At 45.8% G+C, this 27,096-nt stretch overlaps 1 protein-coding gene across 2 annotated transcripts in view; it reads left to right on the top strand.

The window, feature by feature from the left end:
* The window catches only part of LOC139552064 (collagen alpha-1(V) chain-like), a 134,975-nt gene that overhangs the window by 70,869 nt on the left and 37,010 nt on the right, over window positions 1-27,096 (top strand). For both annotated transcript variants that reach the window (XM_071363438.1, XM_071363437.1), the window contains exons 5-24: window positions 2,866-2,997; window positions 7,061-7,174; window positions 7,484-7,870; window positions 8,351-8,899; window positions 9,399-9,455; window positions 11,470-11,511; window positions 14,392-14,454; window positions 14,705-14,779; window positions 18,966-19,058; window positions 19,198-19,254; window positions 19,492-19,545; window positions 19,764-19,817; window positions 20,126-20,233; window positions 20,367-20,420; window positions 20,835-20,879; window positions 22,629-22,682; window positions 24,803-24,847; window positions 25,823-25,876; window positions 26,073-26,117; window positions 26,242-26,295. In XM_071363438.1, the coding sequence (XP_071219539.1) occupies window positions 2,866-2,997; window positions 7,061-7,174; window positions 7,484-7,870; window positions 8,351-8,899; window positions 9,399-9,455; window positions 11,470-11,511; window positions 14,392-14,454; window positions 14,705-14,779; window positions 18,966-19,058; window positions 19,198-19,254; window positions 19,492-19,545; window positions 19,764-19,817; window positions 20,126-20,233; window positions 20,367-20,420; window positions 20,835-20,879; window positions 22,629-22,682; window positions 24,803-24,847; window positions 25,823-25,876; window positions 26,073-26,117; window positions 26,242-26,295 (2,136 nt within the window). The remainder of the gene's footprint in view (window positions 1-2,865; window positions 2,998-7,060; window positions 7,175-7,483; window positions 7,871-8,350; window positions 8,900-9,398; window positions 9,456-11,469; window positions 11,512-14,391; window positions 14,455-14,704; window positions 14,780-18,965; window positions 19,059-19,197; window positions 19,255-19,491; window positions 19,546-19,763; window positions 19,818-20,125; window positions 20,234-20,366; window positions 20,421-20,834; window positions 20,880-22,628; window positions 22,683-24,802; window positions 24,848-25,822; window positions 25,877-26,072; window positions 26,118-26,241; window positions 26,296-27,096) is intronic.

Below are 27,096 nucleotides of genomic sequence, written 5' to 3'. Positions count from 1 at the left end.
CACGCATCAGCTTTTCCCAACTAAATACTGTAAAACGCCACAGCTTCCCTCGTTACCTGTATGGAGACGTTTGTGTTTTTCAATGTGGTGGTGTTCTTATTGCCCCAGCTATGTTCTCAGCGTCTGAAAATGTATGACTAAGCGTTCCGTCTGGGTGAACTGAGGATCGTGCCACGTGTGGTCTGGCACCGTCCCGTCCTGATACCCTGGGGTAGAGAAACGGGGGAGGAAGCAGGAGATGGGGAAGCATCTAGTCACATCCCCCTGGCGCCCCCTGAATGGTCTCAATTTAGTTTTATTGCGTTTCCGCTGAGCTAATGGGCAGCCATTTTAAACTTTCACTCTAGAGCAGCTGTGAATCAAAGATACTCTACACTTGCTAAGTAGATCCATACAAGGTTCTTCGGTTTGTCCCCATAGGGGACCCTTTTTGGTGCTAGGTTCTACTGAGAACCCTTTTATCTTTGGAGGATAGTGTAGCATATTTGTGTAGCATAAAATGTATCAACCAATAAATGTGCATGCAAAAACACAGATGTTAAAACAAACAGTTCTGAAAATCACCCAGCAATAGAACATTCCGGGAAATACGATGTATGGCTCATCAAAGAACCCTTTCTTCAAAAAACAGTTCTGACGATGGTCAAGGTTCTAGGTAGAACCCTTTGCCTTACAACGAACCCCTGTTTTCCAAAAATGGTTCTTCAGATCGAAAAGATTCTTGGTAGAACCCTTGGTAGAACCGTATACAAAGAACCCTTTTGGAACTCTTTTTTCTGAGTGTAGAGACACACAGACAGACCGATCGACCGATCGACAACTAAGCACTGACACAGGATGAGTTTGGTCAACATCCCAGTTCAGTCCGTAGGGGTCTGAGAAACACTTTTCCATCACCAACACTTAACAGCTTACAGATGGCTGTTTTTGCTTCAAATTGGTATCTTCCAGTTCCAATATTGACAAGAAAAAAAAGATGATGGGTTTAAATGATGCATCTACTAACATCCGAACAGCCCAAATGGCCTGGATATCCTGAGAGCCTTGAGCATGATGCTGGAGTAGCCATGGTGTGTAATGGCTTTAGCAGAGCATTTCATCTGGAAGACAAGAGTCCTAGTTTGTTTCCCTTTCATCCATCAGGAAGACAGACACCAGCCAGAAAACATCAGGAAACAATATTGGACTGTGGTGTTGTGCATGTAGAGAAACACTACGCATATGAAAAGTAATGTTAGAGACTTTCAGATGAATGTTTTTCTGCAAACTGGTGTTGGTTGGACCACAAGTGACAAATACTCTCTGTAAGTAATAAAGATTCTTCATGCATGGAGAATCAGACTTGGTAAAACAAAAGTGTTTTTCAGTCATTTCAAACAGCTGGCAGATGGAGTTAATGAAAGACTGAAATCATCTCAAAATAATCTATTTCCTCATGAGGAGATTTTATAGGTTGGCGTGCCTATGCATACATATTTGGATGTGTACAAACTGTGGGTTGATTAAAAACATGATTTGATGGCATTTGTGAGGAAATGTTACGTGTGGTTTAGAGCAGTGTTAAACATGTTAAATCATGGTTTGTGTGTTCTTTAAAAACAAAAACCTGTGTTGATTTCTTGATATGTGTTGTTAGTGCTGGCTTGGGAAGTGTACTGTATAGTTGAGGTACAAGTCTTGTCAAGGATTAAACATATAGTATAACACTCACACCCAACTCCCTGTGCAGCCTGGTGATCCTGCTGAACCGCACGCTCTCTCTGTAAACCACCATGTTCATTAGATATATGTGCCAGAGCAGCTCATGACGTCTCCATACACTGTCAGAAAAAGGGTACGTTAGGGTACAGTATTGTTCTCGGGGCTACAAAAAGATCAATACACATAGTGTACCGTCTGAAGTACACATAGAATCTCACATCGTACTGTTCGGTACCTTTTAGGGTACATGATGCAATTATAAGACACATGCAATTGTAAGACACAATCACTAAATTGGCTGACACTCCCAAAACAGAAGACAACTGCATTGGTACCAAATTTATCTTTCATATCGATCAACTTAAATGTCCCTGTATATATTAAGGAACGCCTAACTTTACAACACTCGCACTACTCCTTGCGCAGCGGTGTGTATTCATGGATGCAGAGGGAAGCCGAGCTCCCCCCCCAAAAAAATTTGACCAACGTAAAACAATATATCTTTCGTCTCTCTGTTTTCATAATTCGCAACTGGCTGTATCTATCTGACAGGAGAAATCATCCGAGCGAGGGAAACAGAGCCCCTCTGTCTCAGTATGTGTAGCACATGTCACTTATGCTGTCTGGACAAAAGGAGTACGACATGTTGCCGCTGTAGCATTTGATTGATTGATGCCAGCAAGCATTTGGCTGCCGTTGATAAAAAAATATATATATGATAAAATAATAAACTGGGGGTGTTCCTGGCACAGAAAAACACCCCCCAAGGGAGACCTGTTTGGATCTGGCATCACACCAATCAAATTTAAAACAAAATGTCATTGTCCAAAAAATAATGATGTTTCTGGTCTGCCTGTGACCTGTGACCAGTCCTGCAGTAGCTAGCTAAATTGGCCCTTTCCTAAGCCATGAATGACGATGGGGATTTGGACCGCCGACCGGTGACTTTAAAGCACCTCAGTGGCCAATACATAGCATCAGCTATCCAGCATTTACAGTACATACATCACCCGTGACCTAGTTCTTGCCGTTTATGTTCGGCCTGCAGGACGCTCTGCAATACATACTTTCATTGAGTTCACGGTTGACCACTGTCTTTTTATGGGGTTTGTTTATTTTCTTGTTTGTTTTTGACATCACTTCCTTTTTCCTGTGTGTTTCCAGGGAGACATCCAGCAGCTGATGATTGTAGCCGATCACCGTGCTGCCTATGATTACTGCGAGCACTACAGCCCCGACTGTGAGGTCCCTGTCCCAGAGCGGCCCCAGGCACAGGACCCCAACACAGACGAATACGTGAGTCACTTCGTCAACTCGCCACACTCTTCTGTTCGCCACCATCCTGTTTCCTAGCCATGTTTACCGTATGTTTAGAGTATGTTTTATATACTCTATCCTTCCTTTCAGGTGAGTTCTCTCTCTTCTCATGTCTCAGGGTAATTATCTTCAGGTGGAAGTCTACTTGCTGTGTCGGCTTGAGAAGTTTAACAAGAAGATGATACACTTTTTAATTAAAGGCTCATTTTTTTGACAGACAGAGGTTAAGGGTAACTATTGGTCAGGGTGGGTCCTTCAAATCAAATCAAATAGTATTGGTCACATACACATGGTTAGCAGATCTTAATGCGAGTGTAGTGAAATGCTTGTGCTTCTAGTTCCGACCGTGCAGTAATATCTAACAAGTAATCTAACAATTTCACAACAACTACCTTATACACACAAGTGTAAAGGAATGAATAACAATATGTACATATAAATATAAATCGCTGTTCGGCATAGGCAAGATGCAGTAGATGCTATAGAGTACACTATATACATATGAGATGAGTAATGTAGGGTATGTAAACATTATATAAAGTGGCATTGTTTAAAGTGACTATTGATACATTTATTACATCCAATTTTTTATTATTAAAGTGGCTAGAGATTTGAGTCAGTATGTTGGCAGCAGCCACTCAATGTTAGTGGTGGCTGTTTAACAGTCTGATGGCCTTGAGATAGAAGCTGTTTTTCAGTCCCTCGGTCACAGCTTTGATGCACCTGTTCTGACCTCGCCTTCTGGATGATAGCGGGGTGAACAGGCAGTGGCTCGGGTGGTTGTTGTCCTTGATGATCTTTTTGGCCTTCCTGTGACATCGGGTGGTGTAGGTGTTTGTGGTGGTGTAGTTTGCCCCCGGTGATGCGTTGTGCAGACCTCACTACCCTCTGGAGAGTCTTGCGGTTGAGGGCGGAGCAGTTACTGTACCAGGCTGTGACAGGCTCCCGACAGGATGATCTCGATTGTGCATCTGTAAAAGTTTGTGAGTTTTTTTTGGTGACAAGCCAAATTTCTTCGGCCTCCTGAGGTTGAAGAGGCGCTGTTGCACCTTCTTCACCAAGCTGTCTGTGTGGGGGGACCATTTCAGTTTGTCTGTGATGTGTACGCCGAAGAACTTAAACTTTCCACCTTCTCCACTACTGTCCCGTCGATGTGGATAGGGGGGTGCTCCCTCTGCTGTTTCCTGAAGTCCACGATCATCTCCTTTGTTTTTTTGACGTTGAGTGTAAGGTTATTTTCCTGACACCACACTCCGAGGGCCCTCACCTCCTCCCTGTAGGCCGTCTCGTCGTTGTTGGTAATCAATCCTACCACTGTGGTGTCGTCTGCAAACTTGTTGATTGAGTTGGAGGCGTGCATGGCCACGCAGTCATGGGTGAACAGGGAGTACAGGAGAGGGCTGAGAACGCACCCTTGTGGGGCCCCATTGTTGAGGATCAGCGTGGTGGAGATGTTGTTTCCTACCCTCACCACCTGGGGGCGGCCCGTCAGAAAGTCCAGGACCCAGTTGCACAGGGCGGGGTCGAGACCCAGGGTCTCGAGCTTAATGACGAGTTTGGATGGTACTATGGTGTTAAATGCTGAGCTGTAGTCGATGAACAGCATTCTTACATAGGTATTCCTCTTGTCCAGATGGGTTAGGGCAGTGTGATTGCGATTGCGTCGTCAGTGGACCTATTGGGGCGGTAAGCAAATTGGAGTGGGTCTAGGGTATCAGGTAGGGTGGAGGTGATATGATCCTTGACTAGTCTCTCAAAGCACTTCATGATGACGGAAGTGAGTGCTACGGGGCGATAGTCATTTAGCTCAGTTACCTTCACTTTCTTTGGGAACAGGAACAATGGTGGCCCTCTTGAAGCATGTGGGAACAGCAGACTGGGATAGGGATTGATTGAATATGTCCGTAAACACATCAGCCAGTTGGTCTGCGCATGCTCTGAGGATGCGGCTAGGGATGCCGTCTGGGCCGGCAGCCTTGCGAGGGTTAACACGTTTAAATGTTTTACTCACGTTGGCTGCGGTGAAGGAGAGTCCGCAGGTTTTGGTAGCGGGCCGTGTCAGTGGCACTGTATTGTCCTCAAAGCGAGCAAGGAAGTTGTTTAGTTTGTCTGGGAGCAAGACATCGAGGTCCGCGACGGGGCTGGTTTTCTTTTTGTAGTCCGTGATTGACTGTAGACCCTGCCACATACCTCTCGTGTCTGAGCCATTGAATTGCGACTCTACTTTGTCTCTATACTGACCGCTTAGCTTGTTTGATTGCCTTGCGGAGGGAATAGCTACACTGTGTGTATTCAGTCATGTTCCCGGTCACCTTGCCCTTTAGGGCCTTAGGACGAGTACCTGATTTAGCAATAATATAAAAGCTAACCAATGAAGCTCTAAACCAGCTCCAGGTTCTGTGCATTCTATCAAACACCTTCATATACCCTGAGGCCTGGTATTCCCTGATTTTCCCTAATCCCTTTATCCATAAGCAGCTCTTTGATTAGGGATCAGGTAGTGTCGGTTGGACAAAATGCTGGAAAGAAAAAAAGAGCTGCATGGCTGAGGGGGAAAACGCTGAAGTTTGCCAGAGAGAAAGTGCTGACTGCTGGGGAAACCAACAGGGTTGAATATGCTATGCAGTGATATTGTAGATCAAATATGCAGGAATGGCAGAGTACTTGCCTAAGCCTGTATCTCCATACGCTATCCTGAATGGAGATTGTCCTCCTTCAGTATCTACCCCCATTCTATTGAACATCTCTGCTTTCTTTGCTTTGGTAAGGTTTGATCCTTTGGAGGAGAAGGACATTCATTCAAGAAGCTAACCAACCACGCCCTTGGACCCATTCCAGTTGAAGTGGTGATCTCACCCTTCTTATGGATGGGGAGTAGTCAGGGAGAGAACCAGAACCATGGTGTGCCCAATCACAGCTCTTGTACCTGGTCGCTTAGGGCCCCCGGCCACTAGGGAACTCAGTCGGGGTCTCAACTTACTGTTGAGAGTTAGAATAGTAGAATATAGAAGGTGCAAGTTTGAAATTTGGTTGGTTTTGTCAGACACTGACAGTTCAGCCATTTCAGCTACCATTTTTTTGATTGGTTAGTTAGTCTAGCCAGTTATCTAAACTGGCAAAATGGGTAGAATTTTATGAAATTTCCTTTAATACTGCAGAAATTTCTCTCTGCCCCATGGCAAAATGAGTAAAATTGCATGACAGTTGTTAGAAAATTGCAAAAATAAATCTCCGGCCCATGGCAAAATGTGTAGAATTGCAGGAAATTAACTTTAAAATGTTACATTTTCTCTCTTCCGTCAAGAGGGGGGCCCCGACCAAATCATATTACAATAATAAGGCTAATATGGAGAAGAGCTCACAGATCAAATAAACTGAGAGGCACTGATGCAACTAGGACCACCACTCCTCTCAGTACATCATCAGGATGAGCTCTATGACAGAGAGCTATGGCATGCAATCATTCGGTACATTGCACCGCCATATGCAAGTAAAGTAAGCTTGCATAAAATGGAAGTGAACCCCACTCCTGCCTACCCACCCTTCTTAAACACCTTCACTCCTGATCTCCCTTGTACCACCTCACCCTATTGTCCCCTCTTAGAACCTCTCACCCCCCCCCCCCCTGCAGCAGTATCAGGGTTCAGAGTGGGGCAATTCGGGGGGGGTTGTGTTTTGGGACAGTAGAGAAATGCCGAGGTTAAACACCCGAAAGTACACAGCAACATGCCCTCGACCTGTTAAGATCTGTGACGGCTTCATTCAGACACCAGTGGAAAAGTGATCTATTATCCATCAGTGACATGCATGAACACAGAAGAGTAGGGCCGCTGAGGCTTAGGAGAGAGAGAGAGAGGTCAGATATGGGTCAGATTGACATTCCTGGAAGGGTTTCCGATCAGTGACGCCATAACGCACACCCTCTCGTATATTATTGCTAGCCGTGGTGTTGTGCTCAATAGCAACACTGCTGGAACACACTTTTGACCAATCCGATTGCTTGGCCGGAACTAACCGTTTCATAATCCCCTGTATTGTGTAGAACACAGAGGAGGACAGCTATTACTATGAGTATCCTTACTATGAGGACATGGATGGGAAGCCTTCTGAGACTGAGACGGACGAAGCAGCTGGACCTGCCACGGAAGACGTAAAGGTACTGTCCTCTGTCCCCTGTCCATTTGAAGGACTACCGTCTCTCTCCAGTTTAGTATGGTGGGTTGTGGGACTATACACCCTCCCCCCCATCCTCATCCCTTCTCTTATTACGTAGTTGTTGATTGTTGCTGTTGATGCTAGCTGAGTATGCTTTCTTGGCCAGATATCCCTTTGAAAAGCTTTTCGCTATCTCAACGGTTTAAAACGGAGGTTAATGAAAATGAATGACGTTAAACAAAGCCGTTGTTAATGCCAGTTGTATAAGCTGCAGTAGTTCCTCCTAACATTGCGTGGTTCTTCTCTCCAGGTGTCCGTGCCAGAGAGCGGCCGCGTCGTCACCTCCGTCAAAGAGGTGGTGTCATCAGTAAGGGAGACAGAGAGTCAGGGAGCCGAGGGCAAAGTGTTGACCAGCACCGCCAACGCCGAAGCCGCCGCTGCCGCTGGAGCTGGGGAGGATACCGGCCGCTACGACAACTACGATACGGAAAGTTACGGCAACTACGAGACGTACTACGACGAGTCCACGGCCCTGCCCGACGTCAGTCGCAGGGTCACCATCAGCAGTAGCAGCATGGGGACGGGCGCAGGGGTGGAGCTAGACTTGGGGTCAAAGGTTGACCTGGGCACGGGCGCGGAGATTGAGAAGGTCATCACCACTAGTGGAGGAGTCACCAGGACAAGCAACAAGACCTCAGTGAGTTATCATCATCGTCACAAACAAAATGCTGGAATAAAAACAACCAAATTTGTGTAAATACTGGAATACTGGGTTATTTTAACACAGACAGTTGGGTCACTCAGTTGGGCTGTTGGGTTATTGATGCTGGGTTGGGTCAGATCCGGGTCAGATCAGAAGACTGGAGGAGTGGCTTAGTAGGCGCGTGGCATTCAGATAGTTATTTTTGTTAACAATAATGTTATTAATGTTATATTAGAATATGCCATGTGCAGTGAAACAACCGAACTGGCTGGGTCAAAATAACCCAACGTGTCGTGTCCACTATTTACCCAGCGCTGTGCTGTTTTTAACCCAGCATATTTACCCACATAGAACTACAAGTCCTGGAATGCAGCTTGCAGGAGGATAAGATGATTGCCATTATCTGTCATTGTGTGCCAGTGTACTATTCTCATTGCATCGCACTTCTGTATCCTTTCCTCGCCGGTCTCTCAGTTAGCAACAGCCTACGATGAGAACTATGGCGAGGGCTATGACCTGTCCTATGGCGAGGGAGAGGAGGATGAGTACGGAGTCGGCGGAGGTGGCCACGGCAGCAGAACCAGCAGCAGCAGTACTGTTGAGATCGGCGCTGGTGGGGGATCCGTATCAGTCGGGGGCAGCTCTGTTTCTGCTGGGGGCGGTTCCGTCTCTGTGGGTGGATCTGCCAGCGCCGGAGGCGGGGCGGCGAGCGCCGGAGGCGGGGGAGCTGGAGCCGGAGGCAGGGGAGCCGGAGGCGGGGGAGCCGGAGGCGGGGCGGCGAGCGCCGGAGGCGGGGGAGCTGGAGCCGGGGGAGCTGGAGCCGGAGCCGGGGGTTCCGTTGCTAGGGGAGCAGGGGGCCAGGGTGGGGACATTGAGGGAGATTACACTGATCTGGAGGGTGTTGGGTTTAAGGAGGAGTCCATCTCTGAGTACGGGGAAGAAGATTATGGCTATGGAGACCCGGACTACGATGGACAGGGGGAAAAGGTGCTGCCGGCAGAGACAGACGAATACTATGGACAGGTAATTATTTATTTATTTATTTTATTTAACCTTTATTTAACCAGGTAGGCAAATTGAGAACACGTTCTCATTTACAATTGCGACCTGGCCAAGATAAAGCAAAGCAGTTCGACACATACAACAACACATAGTTACACATGGAGTAAAACAAACATATAGTCAATAATACTATAATAATACTAAATAATAATACAGTGAAAAAAATAAGTCTATATACAATGTGAGCAAGTGAGGTGAGATAAGGGAGGTGAAGGCAAACAAATATATGTATAAATAAATAAAAATATAAAAAGGCCATGGAGGCGAAGTGAGTACAACACAGCAAGTAAAATAAAAACTAAAAAAACACTGGAATGGTTGGTTTGCAGTGGAAGAAAGTGCAAAGTAGAGACAGAAATAATGGGGTGCAAAGAAAAATTATGACTGATGGTGATGACGGCGGTGGTGATGATGATGATGATGATGATGACGAAGGTCATGATGACGGTGTCATCTGCAGGTTGATGGGTCTCGAGGAGAGAAAGGACAGAAGGGAGAGCCTGCTATCATTGAGCCTGTGAGTATAATTTCTCCTGTGTGTGTGTGTGTGTGTCAGTGTGAGAGAGTGTGTTAAACACATGTGTGTATTTCACATCCAAACCATGAAATATCACACACACCACTGACTGTGAGTCATATAACACAAACACACATGTCTCGGCCCTTTTGCATTCTCATGTTGTATCCTGCAGCAAGGCCCACCTCTGGCCTGGAGGGTAAACAGCACGGCTACATCTAGAGATTGTGAATGATCATCGGGTGTGTAAACACGCTGTGGGCTAGCGTAAACACTGACCAGGAAAAGACCCGCTGGGAACGGAGGGGTAGAGAGAGAGAGAGAGACACTGAGAGATAAATAGCCAGTCCCTAGTTTGGGATTTGAACCCATGACATTAATTAACTCGAGGAGCTAAAGCCATGGCTATACCTCAAGGATTTTGATTCCTCTACATCGGTCTCTGGTATGCCAATGTCGTCACTGGCAGCCAATTCATATCTTGTGAGCCAAAGCCTCCACATCAACACATAGATATTCATAATGCACCACCATCAATCTGAACGGAGTCACAGAATCAAGGGAGTTTTGAATCCCATGGCTTCAGCCCTATAATCACCCACAGCTGCTTAATTTAAACAAATGTCACTGGGCTTAACTATGTGTGTGTGTGTTTGTGTGAGTGTTTGTATGTGTGTGACTGAGCGTGTGTATGTGTGTGTGTCCTACCTCACAGAATGAGCCTGTGAGTCGTCCATCTAGTTCGGATATTAAATCAACAATGAGCCCCCTCTTTCCAGTCCAATCCCCATGTGTCTACAATGAAGACACCCCCCCCCCCCACCCCCCCCAGTCCACTTCCAGCCCCACCCTGGCTACTCACACACATAAACACATACACACACTCCTCTATCTGTTTACTGCTGGGATCAGTCACTCCTGGGTCAAACGTCCCTGACCATACATCTACGCCAAGTGTTTGACAGATAGACACACTATAGGAAAACGGTAAAGTGACCCCACACACACACACACACACACACACACACACACACACACACACACACACACACACACACACACACACACACACACACACACACACACACACACACACACGTACCTATCCATAGACACACATCAAACAAAAGGAATATGTGTGACTATCGGAATGTTAAAAAGTAGGGCAGTAAATGTATTTTTTTTACTTGGAAAATAGATGTGGCTTGAATGAGATTTTGCAGGGCTGCAGACAAAAAAAAACAGTTCCAACCAAGGCTTTAGTTGTGTCGACGTTATGTTTTTCCCATTGTCACCACAACAAAGGGAGAAATACAATGATCAACACAACCAAACAAGGACGATTCTTCACTGTCATGTCCTTTAGCTTCAGCTCATCTGTGAGTGTTTACGAGTGCACCCTGCCGAGACGGAGACAGAGACAGAGAGCTGCTGTTTTTAAGTGAGTCGTGGGCAAGGGTCATGTTCAGCAAGACAAGGAGTGCTTACTATGAGACCCCCCCCTACTGACCTGGCCATCTCTCTTTTTGAACGCTGGAAGCTGGAGGAGCAATTTCCCACCTTGGCTCTGCTATTAGCTAATTGGACAGAGACAGATCTCCGGGACAGCTTGAGCTCCTGTGTTCTTATTACCCATAGTCCCCTGATCCATGGGCATGTTGAACATGTTCCATCAGCCTCCTTACTTTGTCCTGATCATTATTTACCCTCTGCTGGTTCCTCCCAGAATAATGTGAAGTGCTGAGGGAAATGACAGGCAGGAATTTATATTAAATTACCCAACACTCCTGGATGGAGAATAGATATGCAGAATGTGTCTGGACATGTATACATATGCACACATACTGAAGCGATGCATGCATATGAATGAATGAATGAATACACACACAGGGTTGTACACACACTGTCACACGCACACACATACACACGCGCACGCTTACACACACACAGTGATAGTGCTGCATGCTCTACAGGCTGCAGCCATCCATCTCTCTGATGTGTTTGTGTGTTTCAGGGAATGCTGGTGGAGGGTCCACCCGGGTCTGAAGGCCCAACAGTAAGTACATCTCTCTATTATCTCTTTCTGTGTGTCTCTCTCTCTCTCTCTCTCTCTCTCTCTCTCTCTCTCTCTCTCTCTCTCTTTCTCTTTCTCTCTCTCTCTCTCTCTCTCTCTTCCTCTCTGTCGGCCTTTCTTTCCATCTCTCTCTTCCTCTATCGCCCTCTCTCCATTTGTCTCAGTCTATTTCTTCAACTCTGTGTGTGTACGTGTCTCTTTCTCTCTCGCTCTCCATTTGTCTCAGTCTATTTCTTCAACTCTGTGTTTGTACATGTCTCTCTCTCTCTTTCTCTCAATTCAATTCAAGGTGCTTTATTGGCAGGGGAAACATATTCTAACATTGCCTCTCTCTCTCTCTCTCTCTCTCTCTCTCTCTCTCTCTCTCTCTCTCTCTCTCTCTCTCTCTCTCTCTCTCTCTCTCTCTCTCTCTCTCTCTCTCTCTCGCTCATCCTTGGCCGTCTATGACTAGTGATTTCGTTGGAATCGGAGATACATCTCAGTCTGTGTCACCCCCGTATGTCCTATGTAGTCTGTCTCTGGGTGAGAAACAGTCGGTATCCCCCAACTGTTCTCTTTGGAACGCCACCGCTAGCGTAACAGTTAGAGAGAGTGAAACTGCAAGCCCAGTCGGTGTGATTTTGGCAGGGCTTCTTGCCAGTCTAGAGCCTTAGTAATCGGAGTGGTAATATCATAACACACCACTCCTCAAGAGAGACAGTTAGTTTACCCAGATGTTCTGGGACCAGTTAGTATTCGTTTATCTACGTCTTTATGACACACTTGCTCTTGCAGTCTATTTGATCCCAAGGTGCTGGGTACTATAAGAAACAGACACTCCACAAAACAGCAGAGAAATGACAGAAACGGGCCACCAGTTAAGATGTATCTTCTAATAGACTGCCTACCTCATACTTCCTCATACTTTCCTCTCTCCTCTCCCCTTCCCCTTTTTCCATATTTTGTTACGTTACAGCCTTATTCTAAAATGGATTAAATTACACATTTTCCTCGTCAATCTACACACAATACCGCATAATGACAAAGCGAAAACAGAAATATCCTACTTACAGAAGTATTCAGACCCTTTGCTATGAGACTCGAAATTGAGCTCGGCCGCATCCTGTTTCCAATGATCATCCTTGAGATGTTTCTACAACTTGATTGGAGTCCACCTGTGGTCAATTCAATTGATTGGACATGGTTTGGAAAGGCACGCACTTGTCTATATAAGGTCCCACAGTTGACAGTGCACGTCAGAGCAAAAACCAAGCCACGAGGTCGAAGGAATTGTCTGTAGAGCAGACAGAACTGTGTCAAGGCACAGATCTGGGGAAGGGTACCAAAAAATGTCTGCAGCATTGAAGGTCCCCAAGAACACAGTGTCCTCCATCATTCTTAAATGGAAGAATTTTGGAATCACCAAGACTTCCTAGAGCTGGCCACCTGGCCAAATTGAGCAATCGGGGGAGAAGGGCCTTAGTCAGGGAGGTTACCTAGAATCCAATGGTCACTCTGACAGAGCTCCAGAGTTCCTCTGTGGAGATGGGAGAACCTTCCAGAAGGACAATCATTTCTGCATTAATCAGGCCTTTATGGTAGAGTGGCCAGACGGAATCCACTCCTCAGTAAAAGGCACATGACAGCCTGCTTAGAGTTTGCCAAATGGCACCTAAAGGACTCTCAGACCATGAGAAACAAGATTCTCTGGTCTGATGAAACCAAGATTGAACTATTTGGCCTGAATGCCAAGCGTCACGTCTGGAGGAAACGTTTTCTTACTCTCTGCCTTGTCTGTCGCTTTGTCCATGTACATGCTGTATCCGCTTATGCTGGACTGGTTAGAGATGGACAGGGGATTCAAGTTTTAAAGTCACGTGCAGAAGTACAGTAAAATGCCTTTCTTGGAAGCTCCAAACCCAACAATGCAGTAATCAATATCAATGTAGCACTAAAAATAACATGGTAGAACAAAAACACACGATAAATAAAAAGAAGAAGTAAGAAGAACACGAGAAGTAAGAAGCTATATATAGCATCAGTTTCAATACCGTATTTACTATGTGCAGGGATACTGGATACCATCCCTACGGTGAAGCATGGTGGAGGCAGCAACTTGCTGTGGGGATGTTTTTCAGCAGCAAGGACTGTGAAACTAATCAGGATCGAGGGAAAGATGAACGAAGCAAAGTACAGAGAGATCCCTGATGAAAACCTGCGACAGAGCGCTCAGGACCTCAGACTGGGGTGAAGGTTCAACTTCCAACAGGACAAAAACCCTAAGCACACGGCCAAGACAACGCAGGAGTGGCTTCGGGACAAGTCTCTGAATGTCCTTGAGTGGCCCAGCCAGAGGCCGGACTAGAACCCGATCAAACATCTCTGGAGAGACCAGAAAATAGCTGTGCGGCGACACTCCCCATCCAACCTTACAGAGCTTGAGAGGATCTGCAGAGAAGAATGGGAGAAACTCCCCAAATACAGGTGTGCCAACCTTGTAGCGTCATATCCAAGAAGACTCAAGGCTGTAATCTCTGACAAAGGTGCTTCAACAAAGTACTGAGTAAATGGTCTGAATACGTATCCAAATGTGATATTTCCGTTTTGTTATTTTTATACGTTTGCAAAAAAAAATCTAAAAAACAGTTTTTGCTTTATCATTATGGGGTATTGTGTGTAGATTGATGAGTGGAAAAACCGATTTAATCAATTTTAGAATAAGGCTGTAACGTAACAAAATGCGGAAAAAGTCAAGGGGTTTGAATACTTTCCGAATGCACTGTATGTTACTGCGTAAGTAGCATTTTGCTGTGTGTATGTATGAGTGTGATTGTGTGTGTGTGCCGTTCTCATTGTCTGATGATATGTATTGTTGTGAAACAGGGTCTCCCTGGACCCCCAGGTTCCTCCGGCCCCCCGGGCAGCGCCGGAGATGCAGGAGAGAGGGTGAGTAACAAGGACACCTCACCAGTAAAACACAATGAAAATACCACAAACACATCACATAGCAACTGTTTCATTAAAAGCAAAAGGTGTAAATCAAGCTGTTGATATACACCTGGAAAAGTTTAGTCCGGATAAATGATGCCAGGAATACCAACGCGTCAGGTTTTTGACAAAACTTGTACATGTGTACATTTTGACCTTGTTGGAGTAAATCCCCCACCCCACCCCTCTCTCTATCTCTCTGTCACAGGGTCCCAATGGTCGTGCTGGTCTTCCTGGTGCGGATGGTCTGCCAGGACCTCCAGGGACTGTCCTCATGCTGCCTGTAAGTAAATAACAATAGCTGACAGCTCTAGAATACACAGATCTAGAATATATAGACTTACCTGATGCTGCATGTAAGTAAATAACATTATCTAGCAGTTCTAGAATAGACAGATATAGATCAAGAACGGAAAATATGTCTCATGTTCAGTAATAACGCCTGTATGTTTATGCACATGTCTACGTTCATAATTGTATATACCATGTTGGCTATTGTGTGTGTGCATTTGTCTTTGTCTGGCAGACTTTCTTCTTAATCTTCCATCCTAATCATGTCCCTTTCTGTACTGCTGTTCTCAAGCTGCCGGCTGATTTGTTAGGCCTGTCGCAAGGCTAATCCTCTCTTCTCTTTATCTCATTATCTGATAGAATGCTGGTAATATCGAATCGGAGTTCTGTGGGGTTTGGGTCACTGTGTCCTGACCTGTGTGTGACGTTAGCTATGTGGGATGTGTGTTCTATTGTGTCGGAAGGGTATTTAGAGATCTCAGTTCTGGAACGCAGGGAGGGAGTCTCCTTCTGAATCAAATACTCCCGCCCCGTAAATAGATACTCCAATCAGAGAATGCTCTGCGATAAGTCAGCACTCTAGCATCTAGTTGAAGCTTTAGGAAGCTGTGGTTCCGCTCGTTCAGACTCACTCTCTTCGGCTCTTCCTCGCCTCTCATTTCCCCTCTCTTCTCGCCTTCTTACTAATGAGATAACTACCTCACACTATTCCCCAATCCCCAGCCCCCACCTTCCTCTTGTCTTCAGACTCCAGCCCAATTGACAGCTATAGGAGTCTTACAGGAAGTCCTCCAGCCTCAGACAGGAAGTAGAGCAGGTCTAAGTGTTCCTTCCTGTGATCACAGCTGCGAAGGCTAAAGTGAATAGCGAGCCTTTCTGTTTCTTCTGCTGCTGAGTGTTCTGCTCTACTGCTGCTGCTGATGCGGCTCCTGAGTGTGATGACTTGTCCAGATGTCCTGCTGAAGTCTCAGGAGACCGCAGAGCAGAGCAGAGCCGTCTAGGAAAGGCAGGCCAATATGTCTGGACATGAACTTAGCCCAGTCTGGTCAAGGTGCAACTGTAAAGCACAGGCCCTTTTAAATGTGGTCATTTTGTTCAAACATAATGAGAGCTTAAATTTGAGTCATTTAGCAGACCCTCTTGTCTAGACCGACTTACAATTTAGTACATTCATCTTAAGATAGCTAGGTGGGACAGCTGCATGCCTTATAACTGTGCCTTATAGCTATGCTATAAGTCAACACATTAACTTGGCCAAATATAGGTATGTTTGATTGTGGAGAGTTGGATAGTGTCCTTGGAAATTAGGCAGTAAGACCCTATTTGTGTGCCCCTGGTTTCTCTTTCTTTCTTTCTTTCTTTCTTTCTTTCTTTCTTTCTTTCTTTCTTTCTTTCTTTCTTTCTTTCTTTCTTTCTTTCTTTCTTTCTTTCTCTCCCCCTCTCTCTCTCTCTCTCTCTCTCTCTCTCTCTCTCTCTCTCTCTCTCTCTCTCTCTCTCTCTCTCTCTCTCTCTCTCTCTCTCTCTCTCTCTCTCTCTCTATTTCTCTCTCTATTTCTCTCTTTCTTTCTTTCTCTGTGCATGGTTAGATTTTTCTGTGTCGTGGTTTGGTTTGATTGAGGCTCTCCGGGGACAAGAGAAATATCAAGAAAGATAGCCTCGCTAGAGAGATGTCACTGTGTTGAAGAAAGTAAGGTTTGCCAGCTTCATGCAATCCTGTGTTCAATGTTATTTTTCCCCCTATTTTTTATAATAACAAGGTAACGGTTGTGGTGAAAAACCCTCCCGGCTGTTGTGTTGTTATTCATTCCAACAGTAACAGAAACAGAAGCACATCTTTATTGGATCATCCAACTCCAGATGTCGGTCTGAAAATCCAGGTTGCACTACGCACATATCACCACTAGATGCCAGTATAAGCATCTGGATGGGGAAAAGGGCCATAACCAGGCAGTTGATGTATGAGCTAAGGTTTTTGCAACTGAGTAGTTTTAATTTCTTTTTTTTAATATAAATCATATTTTGATTTATTTAGACATTCTTTTTGAAGATGAGCTATTTTAGCCTGTAAGCTGACTTGACCTTTTCCTAACCCACTGGGGTCTCTTACTCTCTGCCTTGTCTGTCTCTTTGTCCATGGACCTGTATCTGCCTACGCTGGACTGTCCTCATCTGTGTTGTTAGAGATGGACAGGGGATTCAAGTTTTAAAGTCACGTGCAGAAGTACAGTGAATTGACTTTCTTGGAAGCTCCAAACCCAACAACGCAGTAATCAATATCAATGTAGCACTAAAAATAACATAAGGTAGAACAAAAACACACAATAAATAAAAAGAAGAAGTAAGAAGAACACGAGAAAGTAAGAAGCTATATATAGGATCAGTTTCAATACCATATTTACTATGTGCAGGGATACTGGAGTGATAGAAGTAGATATGTATAGGGGTAGGGCGACTAGGCTTCAGGATATATGATGAACAGAGTAGCAGCAGCGGAAATGATGATTGTATGTGAGTGTGTGTGTAGAGTCAGTATAAATGTGTATGCATGTTATGTGTGTGTTGGAGAGTCAGTGTGCGTGGGTGTGTAGAGTCCTGTGAGTGTGCATAGAGACGATGCAAAAAATAGACATAAAGTGCAAGGGTCAACTCAGACAGTCTGTGTAGCCATTCTGTTAGCTATTTATTATTCTTATGGCTTGGGGATAAAAGCTGTTCAGGAGCCTGTTGGTGTCAGACTTACCGACCCTCTGTAGCGCCATCGAGGGCGGTGCTGTTGCCATACCAAGCAGTGATGCAGCCAGTCAAGATGCTCTCCATTTTTTAGGATTTGAGGGCCCATGCCAAACATTTTCAACCTCCTGAGAGGGACAAGGCGCTGTCGTGCCTTCTTCATGGCTGTGCGTGTTTGAGTGGACCATTTAAAGTCCTTAGAGATTTGGACACTGAGGAACTTGTAGCTCTCGACCCGCTCCACTGCAGCCCCGTCAATGTGGATGGGGTCCTGCTCACCCCCCTGTTTCCTGTATTCAACAATCAGCTCTTTGGTCTTGCTGACGTTGAGGGAGAGGTTGTTATCCCAGCACCACACTTCCAGGTCACTGACCTCCTCCTCCGTCTCATCATCACCGGTGATCAAGTATGCTACCATCGTGTCGTCAGCAAACGTGATGATGGTGTTGGAGGCCACACAGTCGTAGATGAACAGGGAGTACAGGAGGGGACTAAGCACACACCCCTGTGGAGCCCCTATGTTGAAGGTCAGCATGGCGGATATGATGTTGCCTACTCTCACCATCTGGGGTCGGCCCGTCAGGAAGTCCAGGATCCAGTTGCAGAGGGAGGTGTTCAGTCCCAGGGTCCTAAGCTTGGAAGCGAGCTTTGAGGGCACTATGGTGTTGAACGCTGAGCTGTAGTCAATTAACAGCATTCTCACACACTGTAGGTATTCCTCTTATCTAGGTGGGCGAGGGCAGTGTGGAGTGCAATTGAGATTGCGTTGTCTATGGATCTGTTGGGGCGGTATGCAAATTGGAGTGGGTCTAGGGTGTCTGAGATGATGCGGTTGACGTATGGCATAACCAGCCTTTCAAAGTGCCTTATGATTACAGATGTGAGTGCTACAGGGCGGTAGTCATTGTGGCATGAAGCCTTGAAGTTCTTGGGAACAGGAATGATGGTGGTGAGTTTAAGACGTGGGGATTACAGACTGGGACAAGGAGAGGTTGAAAATGACCGTGAATATGCCTGCCAGCTGATCTGCGCATGCACTGAAAACACGCCCTGGAATACCGTCCGGCCCCGCGGCATTCCGTGTGTCGGACTCGGAGAGAGCGAGGTCCTCTGGGTCGGTGGGGCCCCTCACGCACGGTACGGTGTTGTTATTGTCGAGGCGTGCATAAAATGCATTGAGTTCGTCTGGAAGAGAGGCATAGTTGGGCAGGTCACGGCTGGGTCTTCCTTTGCAATCTGTCATACTTGAGTAAAAGTAAAGATGCCTTAATAGAAAATGACTCAAGTAAATAGACAAAATGCCCTTATGTTGATGACTTGTTGTTGATTCAACGTAATCACATCGATTTTAAGGGATTGAAATTATGTGGAAACAACGTTGATTCGCCCAGTTTTTGCCCAGTCGGATGGGTCTGATTATTGGTTCTGAGTTCTGCTTTCACCCTCAGTTCCGGTTCAGTTCTGGAGGAGACTCTGGACAGAAGGGACCTCAGGTGTCTGCTCAGGAGGCTCAGATGCAAGCCATCATGCAACAGGCCAGGGTAAGGGTCACGCACACGCACACGCACACGCACACGCACACGCACACACACACAAACACACACACGCACACAAACACACACACACACACACACACACACAATTTTGTATCTCTCTTACAGTGCTGTTTTCTCTCTCCAGCTTGCGATGCGTGGTCCTACTGGCCCTATGGGTTTGACTGGTAGATCTGGTCCTCTGGTACGTACCAAAGTCTTCCTCAGTTTCCCCTCACACACACACACACACACACACACACACAAACACACACCACTGTCACATACACAGCCTGAGGATAAACAACGATGGTGGTCATAGTTGATAAGATCCTATTGAAATTGTAATTCAGATGCTACAACAGTAATAGTGTTTTGGCTGTGGCCTGATCTGGGTCTACCATGACTTTGTGTGACTTTATTGTGTTTGTCCTCCTCCCAGGGTTCTCCAGGTGTGTCTGGACTGAAGGGAGATTCTGGAGAGAGCGGTCCTCAGGTAAGACAGATAGAAGGTTCTAGACCACTAGAACCACTGAAGGTTCTAGACCACTGGAACCACTAGAACCACTCTCCTGCCATCGCCAGCCCAAGTTCAGGGCTATGCTATAAACACAACTTACTTTGGTTATTTTATTAGGGTTATTTTTTGGGAGGGGGGGTTCTGTGGTAGGGTTCTCTTGTTGGGTTCTCCAGTAACATTGTTCATTGTTTCAGGGACCTCGTGGACCAATGGGTTCTCATGGACCCCTTGGGAAGCCTGGTAGAAGGGTAAGTGTAATTGGGAGTCTTGCACTGGCATTTTAGTTTGGCATGCAGATTAGGATTGATTGTTTCATGTATCGTATTGCTCTTGTGTTGTATGTTCACGCTGACTACTTCCTGCTGACCTCTTGACAGGTTTCCCCTTGCAAAGGGTTTCTAACCTCAAAAGGTCTTTCCTGGTTAAATAAAAGTTAAATAAATTAAAAAAGAATACATGAAAAGGATTGTGCCCTTCAGGAAGGAGAGGGAAGTGATTGAAATGTAAGTGTTAGTGTTGGTAGGTGTGGTAAGGTCTATATATTCTGTGTTTCCAGGGACGCGCTGGATCTGACGGAGCCAGAGGCATGCCTGGTCAGACCGGAACCAAGGGAGACAGAGGGTTCGATGGTTTAGCCGGACTTCCTGGTGAGAAGGGACACAGAGTAAGTCACACCCCTTTTTCTGCTTTCTTCTGAATCTACATTGTATTTTCTAGTCCAGTGTTTGTGTGTCTCTGCCAGTGTGATTGTCTGTGTGTGTGTGTGTCACTGATCTGTATTATGTCGGTTCGTTTAGGGCGAATCTGGTCCCCATGGACCTCCCGGACCCACAGGAGAGGATGGAGAACGAGTAAGCACCACCACACGTCCTATCTCCCTCCCGACATCTCTTATCATCTCGACCCAATTTCTCTCGCTCTCTACTTCTTCATCCTCCCACTCTGTGTGTGTGTGTGTGTGTGTGTGTGTGTGTGTGTATGCGTCCGTTGGTCAGTATGTCCGTGCGGTGTGTGTGTGTGTGTGTGTCTGCGTATGTGTGATTGGTAAGTGTGTGTGATCTAAGTGTCTGCCGGCAGTCATGTAAATCAGCCTCCTCCTCACATGCTCCATCTCTCATCTCACACCATCACTCACCCCCCACCTGGCTCGTCCTACTGCGCTACATCTGTACTCTCCTCCTTTCGTACCTCGTCTCTCCATCGCCCTCTCTCCTCTACTCCAACCTCCCACTTCCTGTTCTGATCACGTCACTTCCTGTTTTCAGGGAGACGATGGAGAGATTGGGCCACGTGGTCTGCCTGGTGAGCCAGTAAGTGTTGACCTTTTTAAGATGTCCACCACCTTGTCACTTGGTATTTTTGGTATTTTATTAGGATCCCCAATAGCTGTTGCAAAAGCAGCATCTACTCTTCCTGGTGTTCCACACAAAACATGAAACATAATACAGAATGACATAATACAGAACATCAATAGACAAGAACAGCTCAAGGACAGAACTACATACATTTTTATAAAGGCACACGTAGCTACATATCAATGCATACACACAAACTATCTAGGTCAAATAGGAGAGAGGCGTTGTGCCGTGAGGTGTTGCTTTATCTGTTGTTTAAACCAGGTTTGTTGTGTATTTGAGCAATATGACACGGAAGGAAGTTCCATGCAATAAGGGCTCTATATAGTACTGTATGTTTTCTTGAATTTATTCTGGATTTGGGGACTATGAAAAGACCCTTGGTGGCATGTCTGGTGTGATAAGTGTGTGTGTCAGAGCTGTGTGTAAGGTGACTATGCAAACAATTTGGGATTTTCAACACTTTAATGTGTTAACTCTTAGCCTAGAGAGACTGGCATGCATATTATTTATACCAGCCCTCTGACTACGATGAAGAGCAAGACGTGCCGCTCTGTTCTGGGCCAGCTGCAGCTTAACTAGGTCTTTCCTTGCAGCTCTCAAGCACACGGCTGAACAATAATCAAGATTAGACAAAACTAGAGCCTGCAGAACTTGCTTTTTGGAGTGTGGTGTCAAAAAAGCAGACCTCTCCCAAATCTTTACAACCATTGAATCTATATGTTTTGACCATGACAGTTTACAATCTAAGGTAACGCCAAGTCATTTAGTCTCCTCAACTTGTTCAACAGCCACACCGTTCATTACCAGATTCAGCTGAGGTCTAGACCTTAAGGAATGATTTGTACCAAATACAATGCTCTTAGTTTTAGAGATGTTCAGGACCAGTTTATTACTGGCCACCCATTCCAAAACAGACTGCAACTCTTTGTTAAGGGTTTCAGTGACTTCATTAGCTGGGGTTGCTGATGCGTGTATGGTTGAATCATCAGCATACACGGACACATATGCTTTGTTTAATGCCAGTGGCAGGTCATTGGTATAAATTGTCATTGTGACACTTGCATCTCAATAAAGCACGTGTTGACATATACATTCTAGAAACAGGATTTGACATAAAGTCCAGCTAATGGTATATGCACACAGTCTTGTACACAGCTTTAGTTATTTAGCTCGCTACCCTACATGTGAATCTGAGGGTAGATTCCTCTTGTTCACAGCCTGCTTTTCTCACGGCTGGTGGACAGGCTCCTATATATGTCTACGGACAAGCTTCCCTTCCTCTCTGACAGGATTTCCCCCTGCGGAGAGGAGAAATGAGACAGGCGGAGAGGAAGAGAGTTAGAGGAAGAGAGACTGGTAGAGAATCATTAGTGGTAAATGGTGTGGTGCAGTATTTCAGACACACCACCAGGGGGTGGTACAACCACATGTGCGTTGAGCCATGGCACTAAGATACGACTGTTTGAGAGCATTGAAAAGAGCAGACATCAAGACGGGTGAAATCAGTCTAGGATGGTGCGGAGAGATCCAAGAAGCCTCAAGCATGTTTTAGATGAAAATCCATTATTCATTGTTGTGACACGCAATTTTACATCTACATTTAACACAATTCTATATTTATTTAGGAACTTTTGAAAAGGATCATGGTGTTGGTGTTGTTTGAAACATATTTTGATCAATTGTTTCTCTCTCTCTCTCCAGGGACCTCGTGGTTTGCTGGGACCAAAGGGACCTCAGGGACCTCCCGGACAACTTGTGAGTTTAGAATGCACGCGCACAAACACTTACACGCACACACACATACCCACACACGCAGTCACACACACTTTCATTTCACACTCAAATTCAGATACAGATTTAGCGGATACGTCGAGGGAATTCATTTCTGCAGCTCATAGCAAAACGAACAAAAGTACAAAGTACAAGCAGAACAAAAAATGATGTTTATTGTCACTTACACCAGAAAGGTGCAGTGAAATGTGTTGTTTTACCGGGTCTGCCATAGTAGTACGGCGCCCCTGAAGCAAACTAGGGTTAAGTGCCTTGCTCAAGGGCACAGCGGCAGATTTTTCATGACACCCACAGGGAAATACCACATACAACACCTCCACGACGTCACGGGAGGTTGGTGGCACCTTAATTGGGGAGGACGGGCTCGTGGTAATGGCTGGAGTCAAATTAGTGGAACGCTAACACATGGTTTCCATGTGTTTGATGCCGTTCCGCTCCGCTCCAGACATTATTATGAGCTGTTCTCAGCAGCCTCCTGTTCACTTCATACATCAGATGATAAGAAGGGCTATGGCTATAAATATGAGGCTATTTATGTCTCCCACTTTACCTTCTCTACATCATTTGATGTGAGGGAAATCTCCCCTTGTCCCGATAGCATGTTGGTTCAGATTGGGGAAGGTATCTACAGCGTACACACAGTTGAAGTCGGAAGTTTACTTACACCTTAGCCAAATACATTTAAACTCAGTTTTTCACAATTCCTGACGTTTAATCCTTGTAAGAATTCCCTGTCTTAGGTCAGTTAGGATCACCACTTTATTTTAAGAATGTGAAATGTCAGAATAATAGTAGAGAATGATTTATTTCAGCTTTTATTTCTTTCATCACATTCTCAGTGGGTCAGAAGTTTACATTCACTCAATTAGTATTTGGTAGCATTGCCTTTAAATTGTTGAACTTGGGTCAAATGTTTCGGGCAGCCTTCCGCAAGCTTCCCACAATAAATTGGGTAAATTTTGGCCCATTCCTCGTGACAGAGCTGGTGTAACTAAGTCAGATTTGTAGGCCTCCTTGCTCGCATACGCATACGTCAGGGCTTTGTGATGGCCACTCCAATACCTTGAATTTGTTGTCCTTAAGCCATTTTACCACAACTTTGGAAGTATGCTTGGGGTCATTGTCCATTTGGAAGACACATTTGCGACCAAGCTTTAACTTCCTGACTGATGTCTTGAGATGTTGCTTCAATATATCCACATAATTTTGCTTCCTCATGATGCCATCTATTTTGTGAAGTGCACCAGTCCGTCATGCAGCAAAGCACCCCCACAACATGATACTGCCACCCTGTGTTTCACGGTTGGGATGGTGTTCTTCGGCTTGCAAGCCTCCCCCTTTTTCCTCCAAACATAACGATGGTCATTATGGCCAAACAGTTCTATTTTTGTTTTATCAGACCAGAGGACATTTCTCTCTTTGTCCCCATGTGCAGCTGCAAACCGTAGTCTCGCTTTTTTATGGTGGTTTTGGGGCAGTGGCTTCTTCCTTGCTGAGTGGCCTTTCAGGTTATGTCGATATAGGACTCGTTTTACTGTGGATATAGTTACTTTTGTACCTGTTTCCTCCAGAATCTTCACAAGGTCCTTTGCTTTTGTTCTGGGATTGATTTGCACTTTTCACAACAAAGTACATTCAGCTCTAGGAGACAGAACACGTTTCCTTCCTGAGCGGTATGACTGGAATTTGGAATTTTCCAAGCTGTTTAAAGGCACAGTCAACTTAGTGTATGTAAACTTCTGACCCACTGGAATTGTGATACAGTGAAGTGAAGTAAAGTGATAGAGAGAATTGAAATAATCTGTCTGTAAACAATTGTTGGGAAAATTACTTGTGTCATGCACAAAGTAGATGTCCTAACCGACTTGCCAAAACTATAGTTTGTTAACAAGAAATTTGTGGAGTGGTTGAAAAATGAGTTTTAATGACTCCAACCTTAGTGTATGTAAACTTCCGACTTCAACTGTATCTCAGTCTGTCACTGACGCCCTCCCCATCTTTATGTCCTTATTCTCTGTGTGTTAACCTGAATGTGTGCTTTATGCATTGAAGTAGAGGCTTCATCTCATCTGTGTGTGTTACAGGGTGTGACTGGAATGGATGGCCACCCTGGACCCAAAGGAAACATTGTAAGTTCTGTAGCAGCGTGTAGAAACGATCGGCTCGATATGCTCCTGATACACACCTCTCTCTCTCTCACACACACACACACACACACACACACACACACACACACACACACACACACACACACACACACACACACACACACACACACACACACACACACACACACACACACACACACTGGCTCGATCTATCCCCCAGGCTCACACCATTTCCTTACCTTGCTTCCAGTCTATTTCCCCATCAAATGCACACTGTTGTTTCATAAAGACCCATTCACTTACTCCCACACTCCCACAGTGTGAAGACTCTCTTGTCATCTAATGAAGAATAGACCGAATGTACTGTCCTGTTAGAGTCAAGTCCTCCATGGGCCGTCTGTGTTATTCCGGGACCATTTAGTCGGAGCAGTGTATCCATAATGAGAGAACGCCTGGCTGGAGAAGACAGTGTCTCCGCTGGGGATGCTCCAATTAGGGAGAGAGATGGGAGATCCACAGTCTTTTCCCAGCCGCTCCGAACAGGGAACGTAATTGATGGTCAATTATCTGGGAGGCGTTTGAGTTTGAGGTTCAGCATTCACTTTCATTAGGAGAGAGTGTGTGTGAAGGAGACTGAGAGAGTGTGTGTGTGGGAGACGGGAGGTGTTTATGTGTTTGTTTGAAAGAGAGAGGTTGAGAGCAGGGTGTGTGTGTGTGTGTGTGTGTGTGTGTGCATGTGTGTGCGCGTGTGTTCCCTCCAGCTAGAAAAGGCTATAAAAACACACCAACCTTGGGAGTTATGTCTGTGTGGAAGAAAGTAATAATGTAGTGTGATTTTGACCCAATCAAAAGTCCACTCACTACACTACACTCCGCTATGTTCGGGTGCCGGCATTTCGTTGTCTACCTCTTAAAGCGGCTCTGTCCTCATGTGTCAGACTGACACCTAGTGATGTCCTGTGGATGAATGTGAACGAGGTGTTGTCTCCATCGTAGGGACCCCAAGGAGAGCCTGGCCCCAGTGGACAGCAAGGAAACCCAGGTGCTCAGGTCAGTATGATCATCTTAGGATTCCTATTGGACAGGGTATGAGATTACAGCCTTCATTTGGTTCGTCGTTGTATGGTCATGCCCACTATGGCATTTTGACATTAGTCCATTGGTTGGATTCTCTGTCACTCTTGGACGTTCCTGTCTCATCCTCCAGTGAGTTTGTGCTGACAATGTCCGTCCTCTCTCTCTACAGGGACTTCCAGGTCCTCAGGGAGCCATCGGGCCCCCTGGAGATAAGGTAAGGCCCCTGGCCCCTTAAAACATATAACTACACCATTGTGTGATGTGAGCAGTATTGTGGCTCCACTGTCTGTCACCTGAGTATCTCTGACTTCCCCTCTCTCCTTCTCCGCTCTCCACAGGGTCCTACCGGAAAACCAGGACTGCCAGGAATGCCCGGAGCTGACGGACCCCCGGTAAGTGTGTGAACTAACTCTCCCGAACACACTCCCCACCTCTTCGCTGGGCACACCTGTGCCGTCACCAGGAAGATGGCAGGTGGTGGGTGGGAGAGAGAGAGAAAGGTATGTGTGTGTGCACGTGACAGACAGAGTGAGAAAGTGAGTGCGAGAAAGAGTGAAAGTAAGGAAGACGGGATGGAAGAGAGCGCGAGAGCTCGATGAGAGCAGCGTCTGTCGCCGTATCCCCCCCCCCCCCCCCCCCATGAAGCCCCGTGATCCTCCTTGGCTTTGATATCTATGTAGAGTGGAAATGCCACTCGCTCCCTCTTTCAACTCCCTTCTCTCCCCTTTTCTCTGTTCTATTTGCTGCCTCTTAGTCTTCACCCACCCCCTGTCTCTCTCTCTCTCTCTCTCTCTCTCTCTCTCTCTCTCTCTCTCTCTCTCTCTCTCTCTCTCTCTCTCTCTCTCTCTCTCTCTCTCTCTCTCTCTCTCTCGCTCTCTCTCTCTCTCTCTCTCTCTCTCTCTCTCTCTCGCTCATATCTGAAACCATATCATTTGATAGTTATGCCACCTTCTTACCCTCTTTCTTCTGGCGACTTCTATTTTCCTGCCGCTTAAGTCTCCTCTCATTCCTCTCTCTCTCTCCTGAAACCCTATCAGTGGACATATTACAGCTTGGTTATCTCAAGGGAACATAATCAATTTCCCTCGCCCCTTTTTCACTCGACATGCGAAGTGGTGTGTGTGGTGTGTGTGTGTGTGTGTGTGTGTGTGTGTGGTGTGTGTTGAAGCTGAAAGGTCTTCTTTGAAAGATGT

This window comes from Salvelinus alpinus, chromosome 24 (assembly GCF_045679555.1).
Source record: "Salvelinus alpinus chromosome 24, SLU_Salpinus.1, whole genome shotgun sequence".
Lineage (NCBI taxonomy): Eukaryota > Metazoa > Chordata > Actinopteri > Salmoniformes > Salmonidae > Salvelinus > Salvelinus alpinus.
The sequence above is the reverse complement of the archived record's forward strand: the minus strand, read 5'-3'. Positions and strand labels throughout refer to the sequence as shown.